At 43.8% G+C, this 21,446-nt stretch overlaps 1 protein-coding gene across 2 annotated transcripts; it reads left to right on the plus strand.

Annotated features, from left to right (window-relative positions):
* The first annotated feature begins 2,122 nt into the window (after positions 1-2,122).
* On the plus strand, positions 2,123-21,234 carry chodl (chondrolectin). Of its 2 annotated transcripts, XM_036124876.1 has the most exons (8): positions 2,123-10,223; positions 14,519-14,694; positions 15,522-15,673; positions 16,100-16,257; positions 19,110-19,160; positions 19,235-19,315; positions 19,388-19,484; positions 20,057-21,234. In XM_036124876.1, the coding sequence occupies exons 1-8, from the start codon at positions 10,139-10,141 to the stop codon at positions 20,136-20,138; spliced, it is 882 nt and encodes a 293-aa protein (XP_035980769.1). In that variant the 5' UTR covers positions 2,123-10,138; the 3' UTR covers positions 20,139-21,234. The 2 variants fall into 2 exon arrangements, with proteins under 2 accessions (XP_035980769.1, XP_035980770.1); XM_036124877.1 differs by lacking the exons at positions 19,110-19,160; positions 19,235-19,315; positions 19,388-19,484; positions 20,057-21,234 and adding an exon at positions 18,917-19,089 and having other exon boundaries at positions 16,100-16,322.
* Positions 21,235-21,446: the final 212 nt, after the last annotated feature.

The raw sequence follows: 21,446 nt of genomic DNA on the forward strand, positions 1-21,446 counted from the left end.
TGGTACCGGCACATAAAGCCGGCGCGCTGAGGCGGTTCTGATCCGACTTCAAGCTAAGATCTAAGGTCAGGTTTAAAGGCCTATTTCCTGTTCGGACTCTGGGGGGTTCTGCTGTGGCACTGAACCTGGGCCTCCTGCTGGTTCTGGTCGGGTTGCTGGAGAAGGTTCTGCACAGCCGGGACCTCTAACCACATCCTTCTCGTGCCGTTCTGACCCAACGGAGACGGGTTCTCCCTGAAGACAGAACTTCACCCGGAACCGAGTACGGCGGCATTTCCGGGCCAGAGCAGCAGAACCGTTCGGACCTCCACGCTCATCTGGACCGAAGCAGAGCCAAACACACCTCGCCGTGACAACTGACACCAGAACCAACCACTGAAACCAAAGTTCTCACCCACCTGACACTGAATCAGAACCGGGCCCATCTGGTTTGGACCGGCGCCACTCAGCCTCACTCAGAGCTCCTATTGATTTCAGATCCCATCAGAGTAATAAAGTGCTGCTGTCAGGCCTCTGCACACGTTCTCCATCTCCATCAGCCGCTGCTCATCAGACACGTCATCCCATCGACGGGCCTGCAGGTCCAACAGAACCGGGACACCCAGAACCACGGCCCAGCAGCTCAGCCTGCACCTGCTGGACGGAAAAACAGAACCAACAGCAGGGCTGACCCATAAACCCAGAAAAGGTCCAGGAACCAGAATAAGGCCCGCCTTGTCCGCTCAGTCTGGGGTTCTGAGGGGCGGGTCCGCTCATCTGGTTCTGGATTTATTTAGATTATGCAGGAGAGAGGTGAACGAGCATTCATGGTCCATCTCCGGTCCATCTGGAGCTTCGGTTCTGGGGAGTTCTGGTTCCAGAACCTGCAGCAGAAGCTTCAGCCGACACATTGAAAAGATCCTCATGAAATGCAACAGGAGGGGTTAATTTACCCCAGTCGTTAAAGAACCGTTAATGAGAATAAAGACGGAGGAACGTTAACGAGATTTAAGGAGGAGGAACGTTAACGAGAGTAAAGGAGAGGAGGAACGTTAACGAGAATAAAGACGGAGGAACGTTAACGAGATTTAAGGAGAGGAGGAACGTTAACGAGAATAAAGATGGAGGAACGTTAACGAGAGTAAAGAACCGAAGGAACGTTAACGAGATTAAAGAACCGAAGGAACGTTAACGAGATTTAAGGAGAGGAGGAACGTTAACGAGATTTAAGGAGAGGAGGAACGTTAACGAGAGTAAAGGAGGAGGAACGTTAACGAGAATAAAGGAGGAGGAACGTTAGCGAGATTTAAGGAGAGGAGGAACGTTAACGAGAATAAAGGAGGAGGAACGTTAACGAGAGTAAAGAACCGAAGGAATGTTAACGAGAGTAAAGGAGGAGGAACGTTAACGAGATTATAGAACCTAAGGAACCTTAACGAGAATAAAGGAGGAGGAATGTTAACGAGATTTAAGGAGAGGAGGAACATTAACGAGAATAAAGACGGAGGAACGTTAACGAGATTTAAGGAGAGGAGGAACGTTAACGAGAGTAAAGGAGGAGGAACATTAACGAGAGTAAAGGAGAGGCGGAACGTTAACGAGAGTAAAGAACCGAATGAATGTTAACGAGAATAAAGGAGGAGGGACGTTAACGAGAGTACAGAACCGAAGGAATGTTAACGAGAGTAAAGGAGGAACGTTAACGAGAGTAAAGAACCAAAGGAATGTTAACGAGAGTAAAGAACCGAAGGAATGTTAACGAGAGTAAAGGAGAGGAGGAACGTTAACGAGATTTAAGGAGTCAGTCTGGGGGTTCTAAGGGGCGGGTCCGCCCCGAAGGAATGTTAATGAGAATAAAGACGGAGGAACGTTAACGAGAGTAAAGAACCGAAGGAATGTTAACGAGAATAAAGGAGAGGAGGAACGTTAACGAGAGTAAAGGAGGAGGAACGTTAACGAGATTAAAGAACCGAAGGAATGTTAACGAGAATAAAGGAGGAGGAACATTAACGAGAGTAAAGGAGAGGCGGAACGTTAACGAGAGTAAAGAACCGAATGAATGTTAACGAGAATAAAGGAGGAGGGACGTTAACGAGAGTACAGAACCGAAGGAATGTTAACGAGAGTACAGAACCAAAGGAATGTTAACGAGAGTAAAGAACCGAAGGAATGTTAACGAGAGTAAAGAACCGAAGGAATGTTAACGAGAGTAAAGGAGAGGAGGAACGTTAACGAGATTTAAGGAGTCAGTCTGGGGGTTCTAAGGGGCGGGTCCGCCCCGAAGGAATGTTAATGAGAATAAAGACGGAGGAACGTTAACGAGAGTAAAGAACCGAAGGAATGTTAACGAGAGTAAAGGAGAGGAGGAACGTTAACGAGATTTAAGGAGTCAGTCTGGGGGTTCTAAGGGGCGGGTCCGCCCCGAAGGAATGTTAATGAGAATAAAGACGGAGGAACGTTAACGAGAGTACAGAACCGAAGGAATGTTAACGAGAGTAAAGGAGGAACGTTAACGAGAGTAAAGAACCAAAGGAATGTTAACGAGAGTAAAGAACCGAAGGAATGTTAACGAGAGTAAAGAACCGAAGGAATGTTAACGAGAGTAAAGGAGAGGAGGAACGTTAACGAGATTTAAGGAGTCAGTCTGGGGGTTCTAAGGGGCGGGTCCGCCCCGAAGGAATGTTAATGAGAATAAAGACGGAGGAACGTTAACGAGAGTAAAGAACCGAAGGAATGTTAACGAGAATAAAGGAAAGGAAGAATGTTAACGAGAGTAAAGGAGGAGAAACGTTAACGAGAGTAAAGAACCGAAGGAATGTTAACGAGAATAAAGACGGAGGAACGTTAACGAGAATAAAGAACCGAAGGAATGTTAACGAGAGTAAAGGAGGAGGAACGTTAACGAGAGTAAAGGAGGAGGAACGTGAACGAGAGTAAAGAACCGAAGGAATGTTAACGAGAATAAAGGAGGAGGAACGTTAACAAGAGTAAAGAACCGAAGGAATGTTAATGAGAATAAAGGAGGAGGAACGTTAACGAGAGTAAAGAACCAAAGGAATGTTAACAAGAATAAAGGAGGAGGAACGTTAACGAGAGTAAAGAACCAAAGGAATGTTAACGAGAGTAAAGGAGGAGGAACATTAATGAGAGTAAAGAACCGAAAGAATGTTAACGAGAGTAAAGGAGGAAGAACATTAACAAGAGTAAAGGAGGAGGAACGTCAACGAGAGTAAAGAACCGAAGGAATGTTAACGAGAGTAAAGGAGGAGGAACGTCAACGAGAGTAAAGAACCGAAGGAATGTTAACGAGAGTAAAGGAGGAGGAACGTTAACGAAAATGAAGGAAAGGAAGAACGTTAACAAGATTTAAGGAGAGGAGGAACATTAACGAGAGTAAAGGAAAGGAGAAACGTTAACGAGAATAAAGAATGTTAACGAGAATAAAGGAGGAGGAACGTTAATGAAAGTAAAGCAAAGGAGGAATGTTAACAAGATTTAAGGAAAGGGGGAACATTAACAACATTTAAGTAGAGGAGGAACGTTAACGAGAGTAAAGGAGAGGAGGAACGTTAACGAGATTTAAGGAGAGGAGGAACGTTAACGAGATTTAAGGAGAGGAGGAACGTTAACGAGAGTAAAGGAAAGGAGGAATGTTAACGAGATTTAAGGAAAGGAGGAACGTTAACGAGAATAAAGGAAAGGAGGAACGTTAACAAGATTTAAGCTGAGGAGGAACGTTAACGAGAGTAAAGGAGGAGAAACGTTAACGAGAATAAAGGAAAGGAGGAACGTTAACAAGAATAAAGGAAAGGAGGAACGTTAATGAGAATAAAGGAGGAGGAGTGTTAATGAGATTTAAAGAGAGGAGGAACGTTAACGAGAGTAAAGAACAAGGAACGTTTATGAGAGTAAAGGAAAGGAGGAACGTTAACGAGAATAAAGGAGGAGGAGTGTTAATGAGATTTAAAGAGAGGAGGAACGTTAACGAGAGTAAAGAACAAGGAACGTTAACGAGAGTAAAGGAAAGGAGGAACGTTAACAAGATTAAAGGAAATGAGGAACATTAACGAGAGTAAAGAACAAGGAACGTTAACGAGAGTAAAGGAAAGGAGGAACATTAACAAGATTAAAGGAAAGGAGGAACGTTAACGACAGTAAAGAACAGAAGGAACATTAACAAGATTAAAAAAAAGGAGGAACGTTAACGACAGTAAAGAACAGAAGGAACATTAATGAGAGTAAAGGAGAGGAGGAACATTAACGAGAATAAAGAATGTTAACGAGAATAAAGGAGGAGGAACGTTAACGAGAGTAAAGGAAAGGAGGAATGTTAACAAGATTTAAGAAGAGGAGGAACGTTAACGAGAATAAAGAATGTTAACGAGAATAAAGGAGGAGGAACGTTAATGAAAGTAAAGGAAAAGAGGAATGTTAACAAGATTTAAGGAAAGGGGGAACATTAACAACATTTAAGTAGAGGAGGAACGTTAACGAGAGTAAAGGAGAGGAGGAACGTTAATGAGATTTAAGGAGAGGAGGAACATTAACGAGAGTAAAGAACAGAAGGAACATTAACAAAATTAAAGGAAAGGAGGAACGTTAACGACAGTAAAGAACAGAAGGAACATTAATGAGAGTAAAGGAGAGGAGGAACATTAACGAGAATAAAGAATGTTAACGAGAATAAAGGAGGAGGAACGTTAATGAAAGTAAAGGAAAGGAGGAATGTTAACAAGATTTAAGGAAAGGGGGAACATTAACAACATTTAAGTAGAGGAGGAACGTTAACGAGAGTAAAGAAGAGGAGGAACATTAACAAAATTAAAGGAAAGGAGGAACGTTAACGACAGTAAAGAACAGAAGGAACATTAATGAGAGTAAAGGAGAGGAGGAACATTAACGAGAATAAAGAATGTTAACGAGAATAAAGGAGGAGGAACGTTAACGAGAGTAAAGGAAAGGAGGAATGTTAACAAGATTTAAGAAGAGGAGGAACGTTAACGAGAATAAAGAATGTTAACGAGAATAAAGGAGGAGGAACGTTAATGAAAGTAAAGGAAAAGAGGAATGTTAACAAGATTTAAGGAAAGGGGGAACATTAACAACATTTAAGTAGAGGAGGAACGTTAACGAGAGTAAAGAAGAGGAGGAACGTTAATGAGATTTAAGGAGAGGAGGAACGTTAACAAGAGTAAAGAACAGAAGGAACATTAACAAGATTAAAGGAAAGGAGGAACGTTAACGACAGTAAAGAACAGAAGGAACATTAATGAGAGTAAAGGAGAGGAGGAACGTTAATGAGATTTAAGGAGAGGAGGAACGTTAACGAGAGTAAAGAATGTTAACGAGAATAAAGGAGGAGGAACGTTAATGAGAGTAAAGGAGAGGAGGAACGTTAACGAGGATAAAAGGAAAGGAGGAACATTAACGAGCGTAAAGAACAAAAGGAACGTTAACCAGATTTACGGGGAGGACATACGTTAATGAGAGTAAAGGAGAGGAGGAACGTTAACGAGAATAAAGAACCGAAGGAACGTTAACGAGATTTAAGGAGAGGAGGAACGTTAACGAGAATAAAGGAGGAGGAACGTTAACGAGAGTAAAGAACCGAAGGAACGTTAACGAGATTAAAGAACCGAAGGAACGTTAACGAGATTTAAGGAGAGGAGGAACGTTAACGAGAATAAAGACGGAGGAACGTTAACGAGATTTAAGGAGAGGAGGAACGTTAACGAGAGTAAAGGAGGAGGAACGTTAACGAGATTAAAGACGGAGGAACGTTAACGAGATTTAAGGAGAGGAGGAACGTTAACGAGAATAAAGGAGGAGGAACGTTAACGAGAGTAAAGAACCGAAGGAATGTTAACGAGAGTAAAGGAGGAGGAACGTTAACGAGATTATAGAACCGAAGGAACCTTAACGAGAATAAAGGAGGAGGAATGTTAACGAGATTTAAGGAGAGGAGGAACATTAACAAGAATAAAGACGGAGGAACGTTAACGAGATTTAAGGAGAGGAGGAACATTAACGAGAATAAAGACGGAGGAACGTTAACGAGATTTAAGGAGAGGAGGAACGTTAACGAGAGTAAAGGAGGAGGAACGTTAACGAGATTAAAGAACCGAAGGAATGTTAACGAGAATAAAGGAGGAGGAACATTAACGAGAGTAAAGGAGAGGCGGAACGTTAACGAGAGTAAAGAACCGAATGAATGTTAACGAGAATAAAGGAGGAGGGACGTTAACGAGAGTACAGAACCGAAGGAATGTTAACGAGAGTAAAGGAGGAACGTTAACGAGAGTAAAGAACCAAAGGAATGTTAACGAGAGTAAAGAACCGAAGGAATGTTAACGAGAGTAAAGAACCGAAGGAATGTTAACGAGAGTAAAGGAGAGGAGGAACGTTAACGAGATTTAAGGAGTCAGTCTGGGGGTTCTAAGGGGCGGGTCCGCCCCGAAGGAATGTTAATGAGAATAAAGACGGAGGAACGTTAACGAGAGTAAAGAACCGAAGGAATGTTAACGAGAATAAAGGAAAGGAAGAATGTTAACGAGAGTAAAGGAGGAGAAACGTTAACGAGAGTAAAGAACCGAAGGAATGTTAACGAGAATAAAGACGGAGGAACGTTAACGAGAATAAAGAACCGAAGGAATGTTAATGAGAGTAAAGGAGGAGGAACGTGAACGAGAGTAAAGAACCGAAGGAATGTTAACGAGAATAAAGGAGGAGGAACGTTAACAAGAGTAAAGAACCGAAGGAATGTTAATGAGAATAAAGGAGGAGGAACGTTAACGAGAGTAAAGAACCAAAGGAATGTTAACAAGAATAAAGGAGGAGGAACGTTAACGAGAGTAAAGAACCGAAGGAATGTTAACGAGAGTAAAGGAGGAGGAACGTTAACGAGAGTAAAGGAGGAAGAATGTTAACGAGAGTAAAGAACCGAAGGAATGTTAACGAGAATAAAGGAGGAGGAACGTTAACAAGAGTAAAGAACCGAAGGAATGTTAATGAGAATAAAGGAGGAGGAACGTTAACGAGAGTAAAGAACCAAAGGAATGTTAACAAGAATAAAGGAGGAGGAACGTTAACGAGAGTAAAGAACCGAAGGAATGTTGACGAGAGTAAAGGAGGAGGAACATTAATGAGAGTAAAGAACCGAAAGAATGTTAACGAGAGTAAAGGAGGAAGAACATTAACAAGAGTAAAGGAGGAGGAACGTCAACGAGAGTAAAGAACCGAAGGAATGTTAACGAGAGTAAAGGAGGAGGAACGTTAACGAAAATAAAGGAAAGGAAGAACGTTAACAAGATTTAAGGAGAGGAGGAACATTAACGAGAGTAAAGGAAAGGAGAAACGTTAACGAGAATAAAGAATGTTAACGAGAATAAAGGAGGAGGAACGTTAATGAAAGTAAAGGAAAGGAGGAATGTTAACAAGATTTAAGGAAAGGGGGAACATTAACAACATTTAAGTAGAGGAGGAACGTTAACGAGAGTAAAGGAGAGGAGGAACGTTAACGAGAGTAAAGAACAAGGAACGTTAACGAGAGTAAAGGAAAGTAGGAATGTTAACGAGATTTAAGGAGAGGAGGAACGTTAACGAGAGTAAAGGAAAGGAGGAATGTTAACGAGATTTAAGGAAAGGAGGAACGTTAACGAGAATAAAGGAAAGGAGGAACGTTAACAAGATTTAAGCTGAGGAGGAACGTTAACGAGAGTAAAGGAGGAGAAACGTTAACGAGAATAAAGGAGGAACGTTAACAAGAATAAAGAACAAGGAACGTTTACGAGAGTAAAGGAAAGGAGGAACGTTAACGAGAATAAAGGAGGAGGAGTGTTAATGAGATTTAAAGAGAGGAGGAACGTTAACGAGAGTAAAGAACAAGGAACATTAACGGGAGTAAAGGAAAGGAGGAACGTTAACAAGATTTAAGGAAAGGAGGAACGTTAACGAGAGTAAAGGAAAGGAGGAACGTTAATGAGAATAAAGGAAAGGAGGAACGTTAATGAGAATAAAGGAAAGGAAGAACGTTAACAAGATTAAAGGAAATGAGGAACATTAACGAGAGTAAAGAACAAGGAACGTTAACGAGAGTAAAGGAAAGGAGGAACATTAACGAGAGTAAAGAACAAGGAACGTTAACGAGAATAAAGGAAAGGAGGAACGTTAACAAGATTTAAGCTGAGGAGGAACGTTAACGAGAGTAAAGGAGGAGAAACGTTAACGAGAATAAAGGAAAGGAGGAACGTTAACAAGAATAAAGGAAAGGAGGAACGTTAATGAGATTTAAGGAGAGGAGGAACGTTAACAAGAGTAAAGAACAAGGAACGTTTACGAGAGTAAAGGAAAGGAGGAACGTTAATGAGAATAAAGGAGGAGGAGTGTTAATGAGATTTAAAGAGAGGAGGAACGTTAACGAGAGTAAAGAACAAGGAACATTAACGGGAGTAAAGGAAAGGAGGAACGTTAACAAGATTTAAGGAAAGGAGGAACGTTAACGAGAGTAAAGGAAAGGAGGAACGTTAATGAGAATAAAGGAAAGGAGGAACGTTAATGAGAATAAAGGAAAGGAAGAACGTTAACAAGATTAAAGGAAATGAGGAACATTAACGAGAGTAAAGAACAAGGAACGTTAACGAGAGTAAAGGAAAGGAGGAACATTAACAAGATTAAAGGAAAGGAGGAACGTTAACGACAGTAAAGAACAGAAGGAACATTAATGAGAATAAAGAATGTTAACGAGAATAAAGGAGGAGGAACGTTAACGAGAGTAAAGGAAAGGAGGAATGTTAACAAGATTTAAGGAAAGGGGGAACATTAACAACATTTAAGTAGAGGAGGAACGTTAACGACAGTAAAGAACAGAAGGAACATTAACAAGATTAAAGGAAAGGAGGAACGTTAACAACAGAAAAGAACAGAAGGAACGTTAGTGAGAGTAAAGGAGAGGAGGAACATTAATTTGATTAAGGGAACATTAAGGAGATTAAAGGACCGGAGGAACGTTTATTGTCAAATGCACCATAAACCTTTAGCAGAGACAGGAGTGAGGCATCGTCCTCGTGGATCATGGAACTCAGGTAAAGACGTTCTACAGTCCACGTTCCTTCAGTTCATGACATCCATCCCAGGTGGATGCTGGTGTCCTGCTGGCCTGAAGCTGCTCAGCGGTCTGGAGGTTCTGGTCCAGATGTTCTGGTCCAGATGTTCTGCAGCCTCTCACCAGAGGAACCTGGAAGTAGTCCAGTCAGCTTGTGGCTTTCTGTCTGCGTGAGACGTTCCTCTGTAGAACGTTGTCATGACTGATAGGAGAACTCCAGAGAGAGCACTGCTGAGCTCTGTGGTGACGGTGACGCTGTTAGTGGACCAGATCAGGACCGGGTCAGGACCGGGTCAGGACCGGGCCAGACCACTTTAAGTGGCCCAGACCTGTGACTGAGGTTGTGCAGCCAGAACCAGAACCAGAGATGTGAAGACATGCCGCAGACCAGCCCAGGTCTGACAGGATCTGAGTAACCAGAACCAGTCTGACTGTGGACGGCTGGTCAGGGCTGGTTCTGGAGGGTTCTGGTCTCTGGGCTCCTGATACCTGGACTGGGCTGGTTCTGGAGGGTTCTGGTCTCTGGGCTCCTGATGCATGGACTGGGTTCTGGTCTCTGAGCAGGCTCCTGATGCCTGGACTGGACTGGTTCTGGAGGGTTCTGGTCTCTGGGCTCCTGATGCATGGACTGGGCTGGTTCTGGAGGGTTCTGGTCTCTGTGAGCCGCGGCTCCTCTCAGCTTCTCTCTAATTGGTTTAGAGCGTGCACGGCGGCGTGCACGGTGGCGTGCACGCCGCCGTGCACGCGGCCCTCTGGGGATCAGCAGCGTTTTCCTGCAGCGCTGCGATCGATGCTCAGGAAGTGTTGCTCATAACTGCAGAAGGCCGAGGGAGCATCGATCAGGTGCTCTGAAGGAGCCAATCAGCCGCCGCCGCCTGCGGTGGGGGCCCCGGGGCCTAATGAAGAGGATGGTCCAGCTGAGGACCAGATCAATGCGGGGGAGGAGACAGTGGGAGTCTTCCTCCTCCGCCTCCTCAGATCAGATCAGAGCGAAGAGGAGCAGCATGCCAGAGGGACCCTGAGCCGCCACGCTTTTATTCTGAAGGACCGAGCTGATCCATGGAGGGAAGCAGGAGGCTGGTGCTGCTGGAGCTTCTCGTGGCCACGCTGCTGATGAGGGTGAACACGACACGCGTGGTGAGCGGTGAGTGACTTCATCAGCGCTCCTTCCTCATCATCATCATGTTTCTGTGAGGGTTCAGAGCGCTGCAGGTACAGGTGTGGCGCGGGAGGCTACTGCCCCCTGCTGTTCAGTCAAGGAACTGCATCATCCATCAGCAGCTCTGATCGCTCATTGTTTAGTTACGGACTGTGCCTTTAAATCTGCACACTTTGATCTGCTCTCAGCATGGTCCCATGTTCTAATAAAATCATCCTCAGACGGATCATTAGAACCAGAATTTAGAATAATCCTTCATTGGACACTGGCAGGTGTATCAGCAGCAGGTAGGACAGAAAGTTTACAACAGAAGGGTTATGGTTCTTATTAAAATGACAGTCAGATTAAAATTACCGAGGCAGATTAAAATAACAGAGTCAGAATAAAATATGACGAGTCAGATTAAAATGAACGAGTCAGATTAAAATCACAAAATCAGATTAAAATAACAGAGTCAGATTAAAATGTGCCGAGTCATATTAAAATCACCTAATCAGATTAAAATAAGAGTCAGAATAAAATATGACGAGTCAGATTAAAATGAACGAGTCAGATTAAAATCACTAAATCAGATTAAAATATGACAAGTCAGATTAAAATATGACGAGTCAGATTAAAATGACAGTCAGATTAAAATCACAAAATTAGATTAAAATAACAGAGTCAGATTAAAATGTGCCGAGTCAGATTAAAATGACAGTCAGATTAAAATATGATGAGTCAGATTAAAATCACTAAATCAGATTAAAATGACAGAGTCAGATTAAAATCACTAAATCAGATTAAAATAACAGAGTCAGATTAAAATGACAGAGTCAGATTAAAATCACTAAATCAGATTAAAATAACAAAGTCAGATTAAAATGACAGAGTCAGATTAAAATGACAGAGTCAGATTAAAATATGACGAGTCAGATTAAAATGAGAGTCAGATTAAAATCACTAAATCAGGTTAAAATCACAGAGTCAGATTAAAATCACTAAATCAGATTAAAATAACAGAGTCAGATTAAAATGACAGAGTCAGATTAAAATGTGCCGAGTCAGATTAAAATGACAGTCAGATTAAAATATGATGAGTCAGATTAAAATCACTAAATCAGATTAAAATGACAGAGTCAGATTAAAATCACTAAATCAGATTAAAATAACAGAGTCAGATTAAAATGACAGAGTCAGATTAAAATCACTAAATCAGATTAAAATAACAAAGTCAGATTAAAATGACAGAGTCAGATTAAAATGACAGAGTCAGATTAAAATATGACGAGTCAGATTAAAATGAGAGTCAGATTAAAATCACTAAATCAGATTAAAATAACAAAGTCAGATTAAAATGACAGAGTCAGATTAAAATGACAGAGTCAGATTAAAATATGACGAGTCAGATTAAAATGAGAGTCAGATTAAAATCACTAAATCAGGTTAAAATCACAGAGTCAGATTAAAATGTGCTGAGTCAGATTAAAATCACTAAATCAGATTAAAATAACAGAGTCAGAATAAAATATGAAGAGTCAGATTAAAATGACAGAGTCAGATTAAAATCACTAAATCAGATTAAAATAAAAGAGTCAGATTAAAATATGATGAGTTAGATTAAAATGACAGAGTCAGATTAAAATCACTAAATCAGATTAAAATATGATGAGTCAGATTAAAATCACCAAATCAGATTAAAATCACTAAATCAGATTAAAATAAAAGAGTCAGAATAAAATATGACGAGTCAGATTAAAATATAACGAGTCAGATTAAATAGACCGAGTCAGATTACAATCACTAAATCGGATTAAAATAAAAGAGTCAGAATAAAATATGACGAGTCAGATTAAAATGAACGAGTCAGATTAAAATCACTAAATCAGATTAAAATATGACAAGTCAGATTAAAATATGACAAGTCAGAATAAAATATGAAGAGTCAGATTAAAATGACAGAGTCAGATTAAAATCACTAAATCAGATTAAAATAACAGAGTCAGATTAAAATGACAGAGTCAGATTAAAATTACTAAATCAGATTAAAATAACAGAGTCAGATTAAAATGACAGAGTCAGATTAAAATCACTAAATCAGATTAAAATAACAGAGTCAGATTAAAATGTGCCGAGTCAGATTAAAATGACAGTCAGATTAAAATATGATAAATCAGATTAAAATCACTAAATTAGATTAAAATAACAGAGTCAGATTAAAATGTGCCGAGTCAGATTAAAATGACAGTCAGATTAAAATATGATGAGTCAGATTAAAATCACTAAATCAGATTAAAATGACAGAGTCAGATTAAAATCACTAAATCAGATTAAAATAACAGATTCAGATTAAAATGTGCCGAGTCAGATTAAAATGACAGTCAGATTAAAATATGACGAGTCAGATTAAAATCACTAAATCAGATTAAAATAACAGATTCAGATTAAAATGTGCCGAGTCAGATTAAAATGACAGTCAGATTAAAATATGATGAGTCAGATTAAAATCACTAAATCAGATTAAAATGACAGAGTCAGATTAAAATCACTAAATCAGATTAAAATGTGCCGAGTCAGATTAAAATGACAGTCAGATTAAAATATGATGAGTCAGATTAAAATCACTAAATCAGATTAAAATGACAGAGTCAGTTTAAAATCACTAAATCAGATTAAAATGTGCCGAGTCAGATTAAAATGACAGTCAGATTAAAATATGATAAATCAGATTAAAATCACTAAATTAGATTAAAATAACAGAGTCAGATTAAAATGTGCCGAGTCAGATTAAAATGACAGAGTCGGGTGAATGAAGCTTTCTGATAAAAGCCCAGCAGTCGTAGCTGTTTACAGGTCCAGTTAAGAGTCTCTGCTGGGAGGAATTCTGAGCTTCCAGGCTGCAGCAGTCCGGTTCTGATGGAGCGGTCCAGCTCTGCTTGGGGGGTTCTGTCTCCCACCACCCACACTGAGCCCTGGCGCCGTCCCAGGCCAGAACCGGGCTTCTGTTTACACTCAGCATGTGCTACTATAAGAAAGTTGCACGTTTGGACCCATGTGATTACAGCTGAATTTAGCTCCAGAACCAACAATGATGATCAGTGGAAAGGTTCTGCTCAGAAAGCAGAACCGGGTTGATAAAATCCCAGGAGGTGGAAGACGTTCCTTCAGTTTTACAGTGAAAACATCTCAGATTGCAGACGTCTGCATCCCAGAAACGAAAGGCTTGCTGTGGGCTTCCAGAACCACAGCAGAATCATTCATCCAGACCAAAACCAGCACCAGAACCGCTTACTGCAGGTTCTGACAGGGCTGTAGTCGTGGAGTCAGAGGTCCTGACAGCTTCAGATGGTTCGGTTCTGCAAGAACATCAGGTTAACGGTCCCCTGAAGAGCAGAGGAACCGTCACCATCAAACCGCTGCGCTGCTATTGGACGGTTTGATTGGTACGGTGCCGGTTCTGTCCAATCAGAGGGAAGTTTCACGCAGGAACAAGGCTGGGTTCATCTGTTGCTGCATGACGGGCCCAAAGCCCGCAGAACCGGTTCTGAACCAGAATAAAAACTGCTGAGCTGCAGAATATTCCTGCAGACTCAGCAGCGTGAGAGCTCCTCTGCACCGGGTCAGAACCATCCAGCGTGTTCTGGTTCTGACCCGGCTCTCTGGGGACGGGTTCTGGACACAAAAGCCCAGAGCTGTTTAACTGAAACTGATGATGATGCACCAGAGACTCCAGCTAATCACTTAGAGTAGGTCTGAGGAGGCACTTCCCCCGAGGGCCATTAATCACACACATTAACACAACCACACACACTGATACACACAATCACACAACCACACACAATCACACACTGATACACAACCACACACAATCACACACAATCACACACATTAACACAACCACACACAATCACACACAACGACACACAATCACACACATTAACACAACGACACACACTGATACACACAATCACACACTGATACACATTAACACAATCACACACATTAACACAACGACACACAATCACACAATGATACACACAATCACACACATTAACACAACCACACACAATCACACACTGACACACACACACCTACATATATAGAGGTAACGCACCATGATGTAGGCTGCAGTCCTCTCCCCCCCCCCCCCCAGGCTCTGCTTCACTGACTCATGTTTCTGTAGGCGGGGTCATGTGGGTGTGGTCAAGTGGGTGTGGTCATGTGGGTGTGGTCATGTGGTCGGGGTCATGTGGGCGGGGTCATGTGGGTGTGGTCATGTGGGTGTGGTCACGTGTCTCCAGGTCAGACGGTGTGTGTGGGTGGCGCTGAACATCCCTGCTACAAAATCGCGTACTTCCACGACGTGTCGAGCCGAGTGGCGTTCAGCGAGGCGAGGCAGGCCTGCGAGATGGACGGAGGAGCTTTGCTGAGCATCGAGAGTCCATCAGAGCAGAGGGACGTTGAACACCTGCTGCAGGTGAGACACACCTGCTACACGACACACCTGCTGCAGGCGGGACACACCTGCTGCAGGTAGAACACACCTGCTACACGACACACCTGCTACAAGACATACCTGCTGCAAGTGAGACACACCTGCTAAAAATAAGACATACCTGCAGCAGGTGGGACATGCCTGCTAAAAATAAGACATACCTGCAGCAGGTGGGACATGCCTGCTAAAAATAAGACACACCTGCAGCAGGTGGGACACACCTGCTAAAAATAAGACATACCTGCAGCAGGTGGGACACGCCTGCTAAAAATAAGACATACCTGCAGCAGGTGGGACACGCCTGCTAAAAATAAGACATACCTGCAGCAGGTGGGACACGCCTGCTAAAAATAAGACACACCTGCAGCAGGTGGGACACGCCTGCTAAAAATAAGACATACCTGCTGCAGGTGGGACACACCTGCTAAAAATAAGACATACCTGCTGCAGGTGAGACACACCTGCTACACGACACCTGCTACAAGACATACCTGCTGCAAGTGAGACACACCCGCTCAAAGACACAACTGCTACAAGACATACCTGCAGCAGGTGGGACACGCCTGCTAAAAATAATACATACCTGCAGCAAGTGGGACACGCCTGCTAAAAATAAGACATACCTGCAGCAGGTGGGACACGCCTGCTAAAAATAAGACATACCTGCAGCAGGTGGGACACGCCTGCTAAAAATAAGACACACCTGCAGCAGGTGGGACACGCCTGCTAAAAATAAGACACACCTGCAGCAGGTGGGACACACCTTGAGACCCTGCTTCTCCTCACTGCACCTCCATCACCTCCTGCAGGCGCTCCATTCAGGGGCCGTGGGCAGAGCCAGAGGTGGGATATCTGACGGGGATTTCTGGATCGGCCTGACCCGGGTGGGCGGAGCTGACAACACCTTGACTCCCTGTCCTGATCTGTACCAGTGGACCGACGGCAGCGTCGCCACCTTCAGGTGAGTGTGGGAGCTGCTGGTTACGATGGGTAGTAGCGGGTTAGCTCTACTTCTGCATTGCTGGGTGTAGCTTCTGGCTCTGGTTGTGTCAGCGGATGAAGAACTCAGGTGTGAAACACGTAGAGTTCCTGCTGCAGTGGAACTTCCTGCTTCTGCTTCTACCTGCTGAGCATCTTGGAGTTCAGCTGAATATACAGAAGAGGATTTACTAGATGTGTGTTACCTCCTGTAGATATTGGCTTCAAATCAACTTCCTTTGGAAATTTCGGTTTGATCTGCCTGTATTCGTTGTAATTTATTATTTAAAATACCAGAATGTGTGCCTAGGTTAATATTTCTGTCTGATTAGATTCATACAAGTGAAGCACTTTCTCTCTCACTGGGGTGGCGTTCTGACTGCTGGTGACCGTGGTGACGACTTTTCAGGAACTGGTACTTTGACGAGCCGTCCTGCGGCGGGGAGGCCTGCGTGGTCATGTACCACCAGCCAACGGCACCTTCAGGCCTGGGCGGGGCATATCTCTACCAATGGAACGATGACCGCTGCAACATGAAGCACAATTTCATCTGCAAGTATGAGCCAGGTGAGCCCAGCTATAACACGCTAACAGGCCAGGTGAGCGAAGTCAATCACACGCTAACAGGCCAGGTGAGACCACTGAGCTATATAATACACTGGAGTGCTAATCACCGTCTGTTTGAACGAGTCACTGTGAAGCCACCAGCCGCCATATTGGTACTCCCTATTTCCCCCCAGTAACTAGGGAATATGTGCGCTACAGCATTGAATAACGAGGATTTTCTCATGTTCAGGGGGGGCTTAAGACTTTTAAAATGTCTAATGCCATATACTTTTATGTTATGTTCTAAAAATATCAAGTACTGAGAAAGTCATGTGCTGAAATATTTTGCATTTTATTCATTTAAATATATATGTTTAACATTTATAAATATATAAATAACAATATACAAAAACATATATTTACATATGTGTATACATATATATACATATATACATATACACATACTTATATATATACATATATATATATATATATATATATATATATATTTAATATGAATAACATGTAAAATATTTCACCACCTAATTTCCTAGTAGTTGATAGTGTTAGTACATCCACTGACTGTAGAATTACCTGTGAAACGTTTTCACTCAGCCAGAAAACTGCTTGTTGTTGCAACCAAATCCTGTGGGATTCTGGGAGAGTAGGGAGTAGCAAGATGGCGGCCAGTGACTTCAGTTTTTCGGCAAAATCAGCACTCCAGTGTATAGGGTGTTTTCACTGACGTCACTGGCCAACTTCCGGTCCGCCATATTGGGTGGCACACTTCTTTATCTCTAGTTGTCTTACACGTATTATCGTATCGCGAATGGATAAGTACGCCAGCATGCTAGAGCGACCAGATAAGGACGTATATCTGAGGAAATGTTCCGTGATCGACCATATGGACCCGTATGCCCTCCACGGTGCCTTGTTTAGCCGTAATCCAGATGCATTACCTGGTGTTCGGTGAAAACCCTCTGCACACTCTTGAGGAAATGAGAGCTTACAAGGATCTAGAGGCTCACAACCAGTTCACATCTGGTTATGTACATCAAGGAAATCGCCATCATACGTGGACGGGTGAGTTTTAATAAGATGGTAAAAATGTAAACAATCCGACGCAAATGTGTCGCATGCTTCTGCGGTGGCTGGCGGCCGGCGGCGGGCCGCCCGCCACAGGGCGGACGGGCTCTGGGCCGATCGACGCCGCTCGCGGCTTTAATTATTTAAGCAGAACAATGACCAGTGCAAAATTAAGTTGTATTTACCGTATTGGCGCCGGTAGGAGCTGCAGATCATAAAGCCAGCAAACAGTGGGAACACAGCAACTCGTTCAAAGGTAAGCTGCGCTCAGACGGGTTAGCACATGCTAACCGTTAGCGCTAACAACCACTCGCGCATGTAATGTACTTTTAACTTGCTGCTATGTGTTTCAAACGTTTAGAACACACTCTCATTGACATCGGGATACTGTGGAAAGTTATGTTCGGTCGACTTACAGCCGCGATCCAAGCGAGCCGACGATCTCTATCTCTGTAACTCGTTCAAAGGTAAGCTGCGCTCAGACGGGTTAGCACATGCTAACCGTTAGCGCTAACAACCACTCGCGCATGTAATGTACTTTTAACTTGCTGCTATGTGTTTCAAACGTTTAGAACACACTCTCATTGACATCGGGATACTGTGGAAAGTTATGTTCGGTCTTACAGCCGCGATCCAAGCGAGCCGACGACTCTTTGTTATCTCTGTAACTCGTTCAAAGGTAAGCTGCGCTCAGCCGGGCTCTGGCTCATGCTAACCGTTAGCGCTAACAACCACTCGCGCATGTAATGTACTTTTAACTTGCTGCTATGTGTTTCAAACGTTTAGAACACACTCTCATTGACATCGGGATACTGTGGAAAGTTATGATCAGTCGACTTACAACCGCGATCCAAGCGAGCCGACGACTCTTTGTTATCGCTAACAGTTGTTCTCCGTGGTTGCGCCTCCAGGCAGGAAAGCGGTGGAAAATTAATCTGTTTCTATGTTTTTCCCATGGCGATCATGTGTTGCGCTGTTACAGCCCACAATACAGCAACGGTTTACCATGGTTGAAATCAAGTTAAGGTGAAATTAATCAAATTAAAACACGGCTGAGAGAGGGAGTACAGTACGCGGTAGTAATAGGCAGTAGAGGCGGCGGAGGCAGTCAACATGACAGCCGCGGAAAGTAATAAGTCATGACGCCCAAGCCCTATTATTAATATATTCTTCTTATATGTTTTAAATACTTAACAGTTAATTACCTGTGACAAAGTGAGCACCGCAGACTCTGGCGTATTCCAGCTTAACACCGTCCAAATCGGACCTGGATATCCGTGTCAGCCATAGGTGACGGCGTTGTTCAGACAGCTGTTTTTTTTTTCACACTGATTCACTATTACGGCTGGTAGGCGATAGAAAGAGCGTTGATCTCCACCTCCACGGGCCGTGCAACCAACCATTAAACACGTTTTCCCCATTGTTCACTTCCAATACTGCCTAAGGCGTCATACAATGCAGGTCAACGGTGCGAAACGACTGCCACCCAATATGGCGGACGCGCTGAGTAGTCACGTGAGCGTGACGTCAGCTGAAAACCCCCTATTATATAGCTCAGTGGGTGAGACCAGTCAATCACACGCTAACAGGCCAGGTGAGACCAGCCAATCACACGCTAACAGGCCAGGTGAGCAAAGCCAATCACACGCTAACGGGCCAGGTGAACCCAGCCAATCAGGTTCAGACGACAAGATGATGTGGGAGCAGCAGATAAACTTCTCCGTTAAGAGAGCGTCTAGCCAATCAGTGTAGGGTGACTATATCTTCATTGTGCTGGTTGGTTTCAGACAGCCACCTGGTGAAGGAACATGGCGACACTCCAACAGGGCGGGGCACAGGTGAGCAGGGCTGGGAGGTTTACCTGCAGCTGTGTCAGCAGCTTCCCTAACCCAGGTGTGTTTGTTGCCCTCAGCATCGACTGCCGGAGGTGTGGTGACTCAGTCTGCAGGGAGTGAGAGCATCCCTCCTCATGTGGCCATGGCAGGATCTTCAGGTACGAACACCTGTGACCTGTGGTGATGTCACAGTGATGTCACGGTGACGTCACCCTGTCCGTCTGTTTCAGGAATGCTGCTGCTGTATGTGATCATCCCCACCATCCCTCTCCTGCTCCTCATCCTGGTGGCTTCTGGAACGTGCTGCTTCCAGACGCTCAGCAGGAGGTAGGCTGGAGGACTACAGCTCCCAGCATGCCCCGGGGCTGCTGCAGGAAACAGCTCGGTGATCAATCAGTGATTGCATCAAAATGTGTTTGTTTGAGCAGCTTTCTTGGGTGAATCAGAGGTTTTTATAAACTAGCTGCATATTCTGACAAAACGTGACGTGTTGGAGGTCACAGGAAAGGTGCGTTCAATGGCAAACCGAAACTGGAGCTTCTCTCTGCAGCGGGTTAAGAGTCTGAATTTCCAGGCAGGATCACAAAGTTTTTGGCTCCTTTTTCTGCCTTTTAGTGGGAGAATTAAAGTCCACAGGCTCAGGGTTAACAGACTGGTCCCCTTTAAGAGAGCAACCAATCACTGATCAGTCACATGATCAGTCACGCTCAACCCCTCAGGATCTTCATGTTTCTGCTAGCTAACGCAGGAAGCAGCAAATAATCTCATTAATAATGATTCATAATCAGATTAGCTTTAGTTTTCTAGGCCGACTGATTAATCCATAAAGCGGGTCGGAACAGCTGGGACCTCTCTGATTGGTGATAAGCGTTGATGATGTCATCCTCTTGTCTCTCCAGCCGTCCTCGGACAAAGACTCCTGCTGACCAATCAAACTTCTGGATCTCCAGGACGCCCAAACCCGACGGCATGGAAGTGTGACATCACTGTGACATCAACGCCAGAACGTCACTTTTAATTAGTTACATGGGCTGAAACTGTTTCCTGTGTGGCTCCGCCCCCTCCTGTGACTCCTCCCTCCTGTGACTGGGGGCGGAGTCAGAGGGTGACGTCAGTGAGCTGTGTGGGTGGAGCTTGTTTATTGTATTTTAGTGACCTCATTCATGTGCTGTTAGTGACCCAGAAGCGTTCTGGTTCCCCCAGCTGTTCTGGTTCCGGGGGAACAGCAGGTGTTCTACAGGAGAGCGCCACCTGCTGGACTGACATGTTTGGATCAGGAAGTACGGAGCAAGGAGAGGGACAAAGCATCATGGGTTAAATCCAGAACCTCCATGATCCCTGGACGCTCCAGAACCCAGAAGGCAATCAGGAACCTGGGTCAGACCAGTGGACTTTGTACCAGTCAGTGCGGTTCTGTTGGATGTCTGAGAACCAACAGAACAGCAAAGGTTCCCAGGAGCACCACTGAAATGTTCTGGAGGTTCTGCTGCAGAACTTCAGACGTCCTGATTGGCCCTCTGGTCGCTCCGTACCTGAACAGTCTGAGCCGGGCTCGATGATGAAAACAAGCTTATCCATAAAATAGAAATCTTATTGGTGTCGATAATTATCAACAAATTAAGAACATTTAAGCTCTGGCCATTTTATCCTGTTGCTTAGCAACCTGTTTTAAGATAAAGACACAAACACTGAATTCAAACTCAACCTTTATTCAACCAACTTTTTACCAAAACAAGTTTTTGAAATAAAGAACGTGCGTTCTGTGAAGGGGGCGGGGCTTGGTTCCTGGGTCTGCATTGTGATTGGCTGGGAGGATGTAATGATGTAATATTAACCTAGATGCTAGAATAGAAAAAGTAAAACTATTATTCTATTGAACTTTTTATTGATTTTATTTAAAACTGTTTTTCCTGTCGATCGATGTTGAATTGTCGTCCAGCCCAACCTTTGACCCGCTGATGGTGCGTTTGAGGGACATCAGACACGGGGAACACGGCGGCCCATCAGGAGGTTCTGATGTTGACTGCGTGCTTCTTGATGCATGAAGCTTCAATGTTTAATAAAAAATGTCTGATCAGCTGCTAGTCTGAGCCTCATTAGCACCGTCTGACAGAACCCGACCCAGACACAGGTTCTGGTCGGGTTCCCTGACCCGCTGTGGCCGTTCTCCACCCAACAGGTAGGTTCTCCATCCTGGAGGACAGGATTCTGCCAGGGTTCTGATTCTGAACGGTCAGAGATGGACCGGGATGACCCAGCAGAACCAGCAGACGCACATATTATGGGATG

The sequence above is a fragment of the Fundulus heteroclitus genome, chromosome 21 (assembly GCF_011125445.2).
Source record: "Fundulus heteroclitus isolate FHET01 chromosome 21, MU-UCD_Fhet_4.1, whole genome shotgun sequence".
NCBI classification, from domain to species: domain Eukaryota; kingdom Metazoa; phylum Chordata; class Actinopteri; order Cyprinodontiformes; family Fundulidae; genus Fundulus; species Fundulus heteroclitus.

Bases quoted from the DNA above. Each gene is read 5' to 3' on its own strand.
- chodl (XM_036124876.1), top strand. From the start codon at position 10,139: ATGGAGGGAAGCAGGAGGCTGGTGCTGCTGGAGCTTCTCGTGGCCACG. The intron at 10,224-14,518 runs GTGAGTGACTTC...ACGTGTCTCCAG, and splicing joins CACGACACGCGTGGTGAGCG to GTCAGACGGTGTGTGTGGGT. The intron at 14,695-15,521 runs GTGAGACACACC...CACCTCCTGCAG, and splicing joins ACGTTGAACACCTGCTGCAG to GCGCTCCATTCAGGGGCCGT.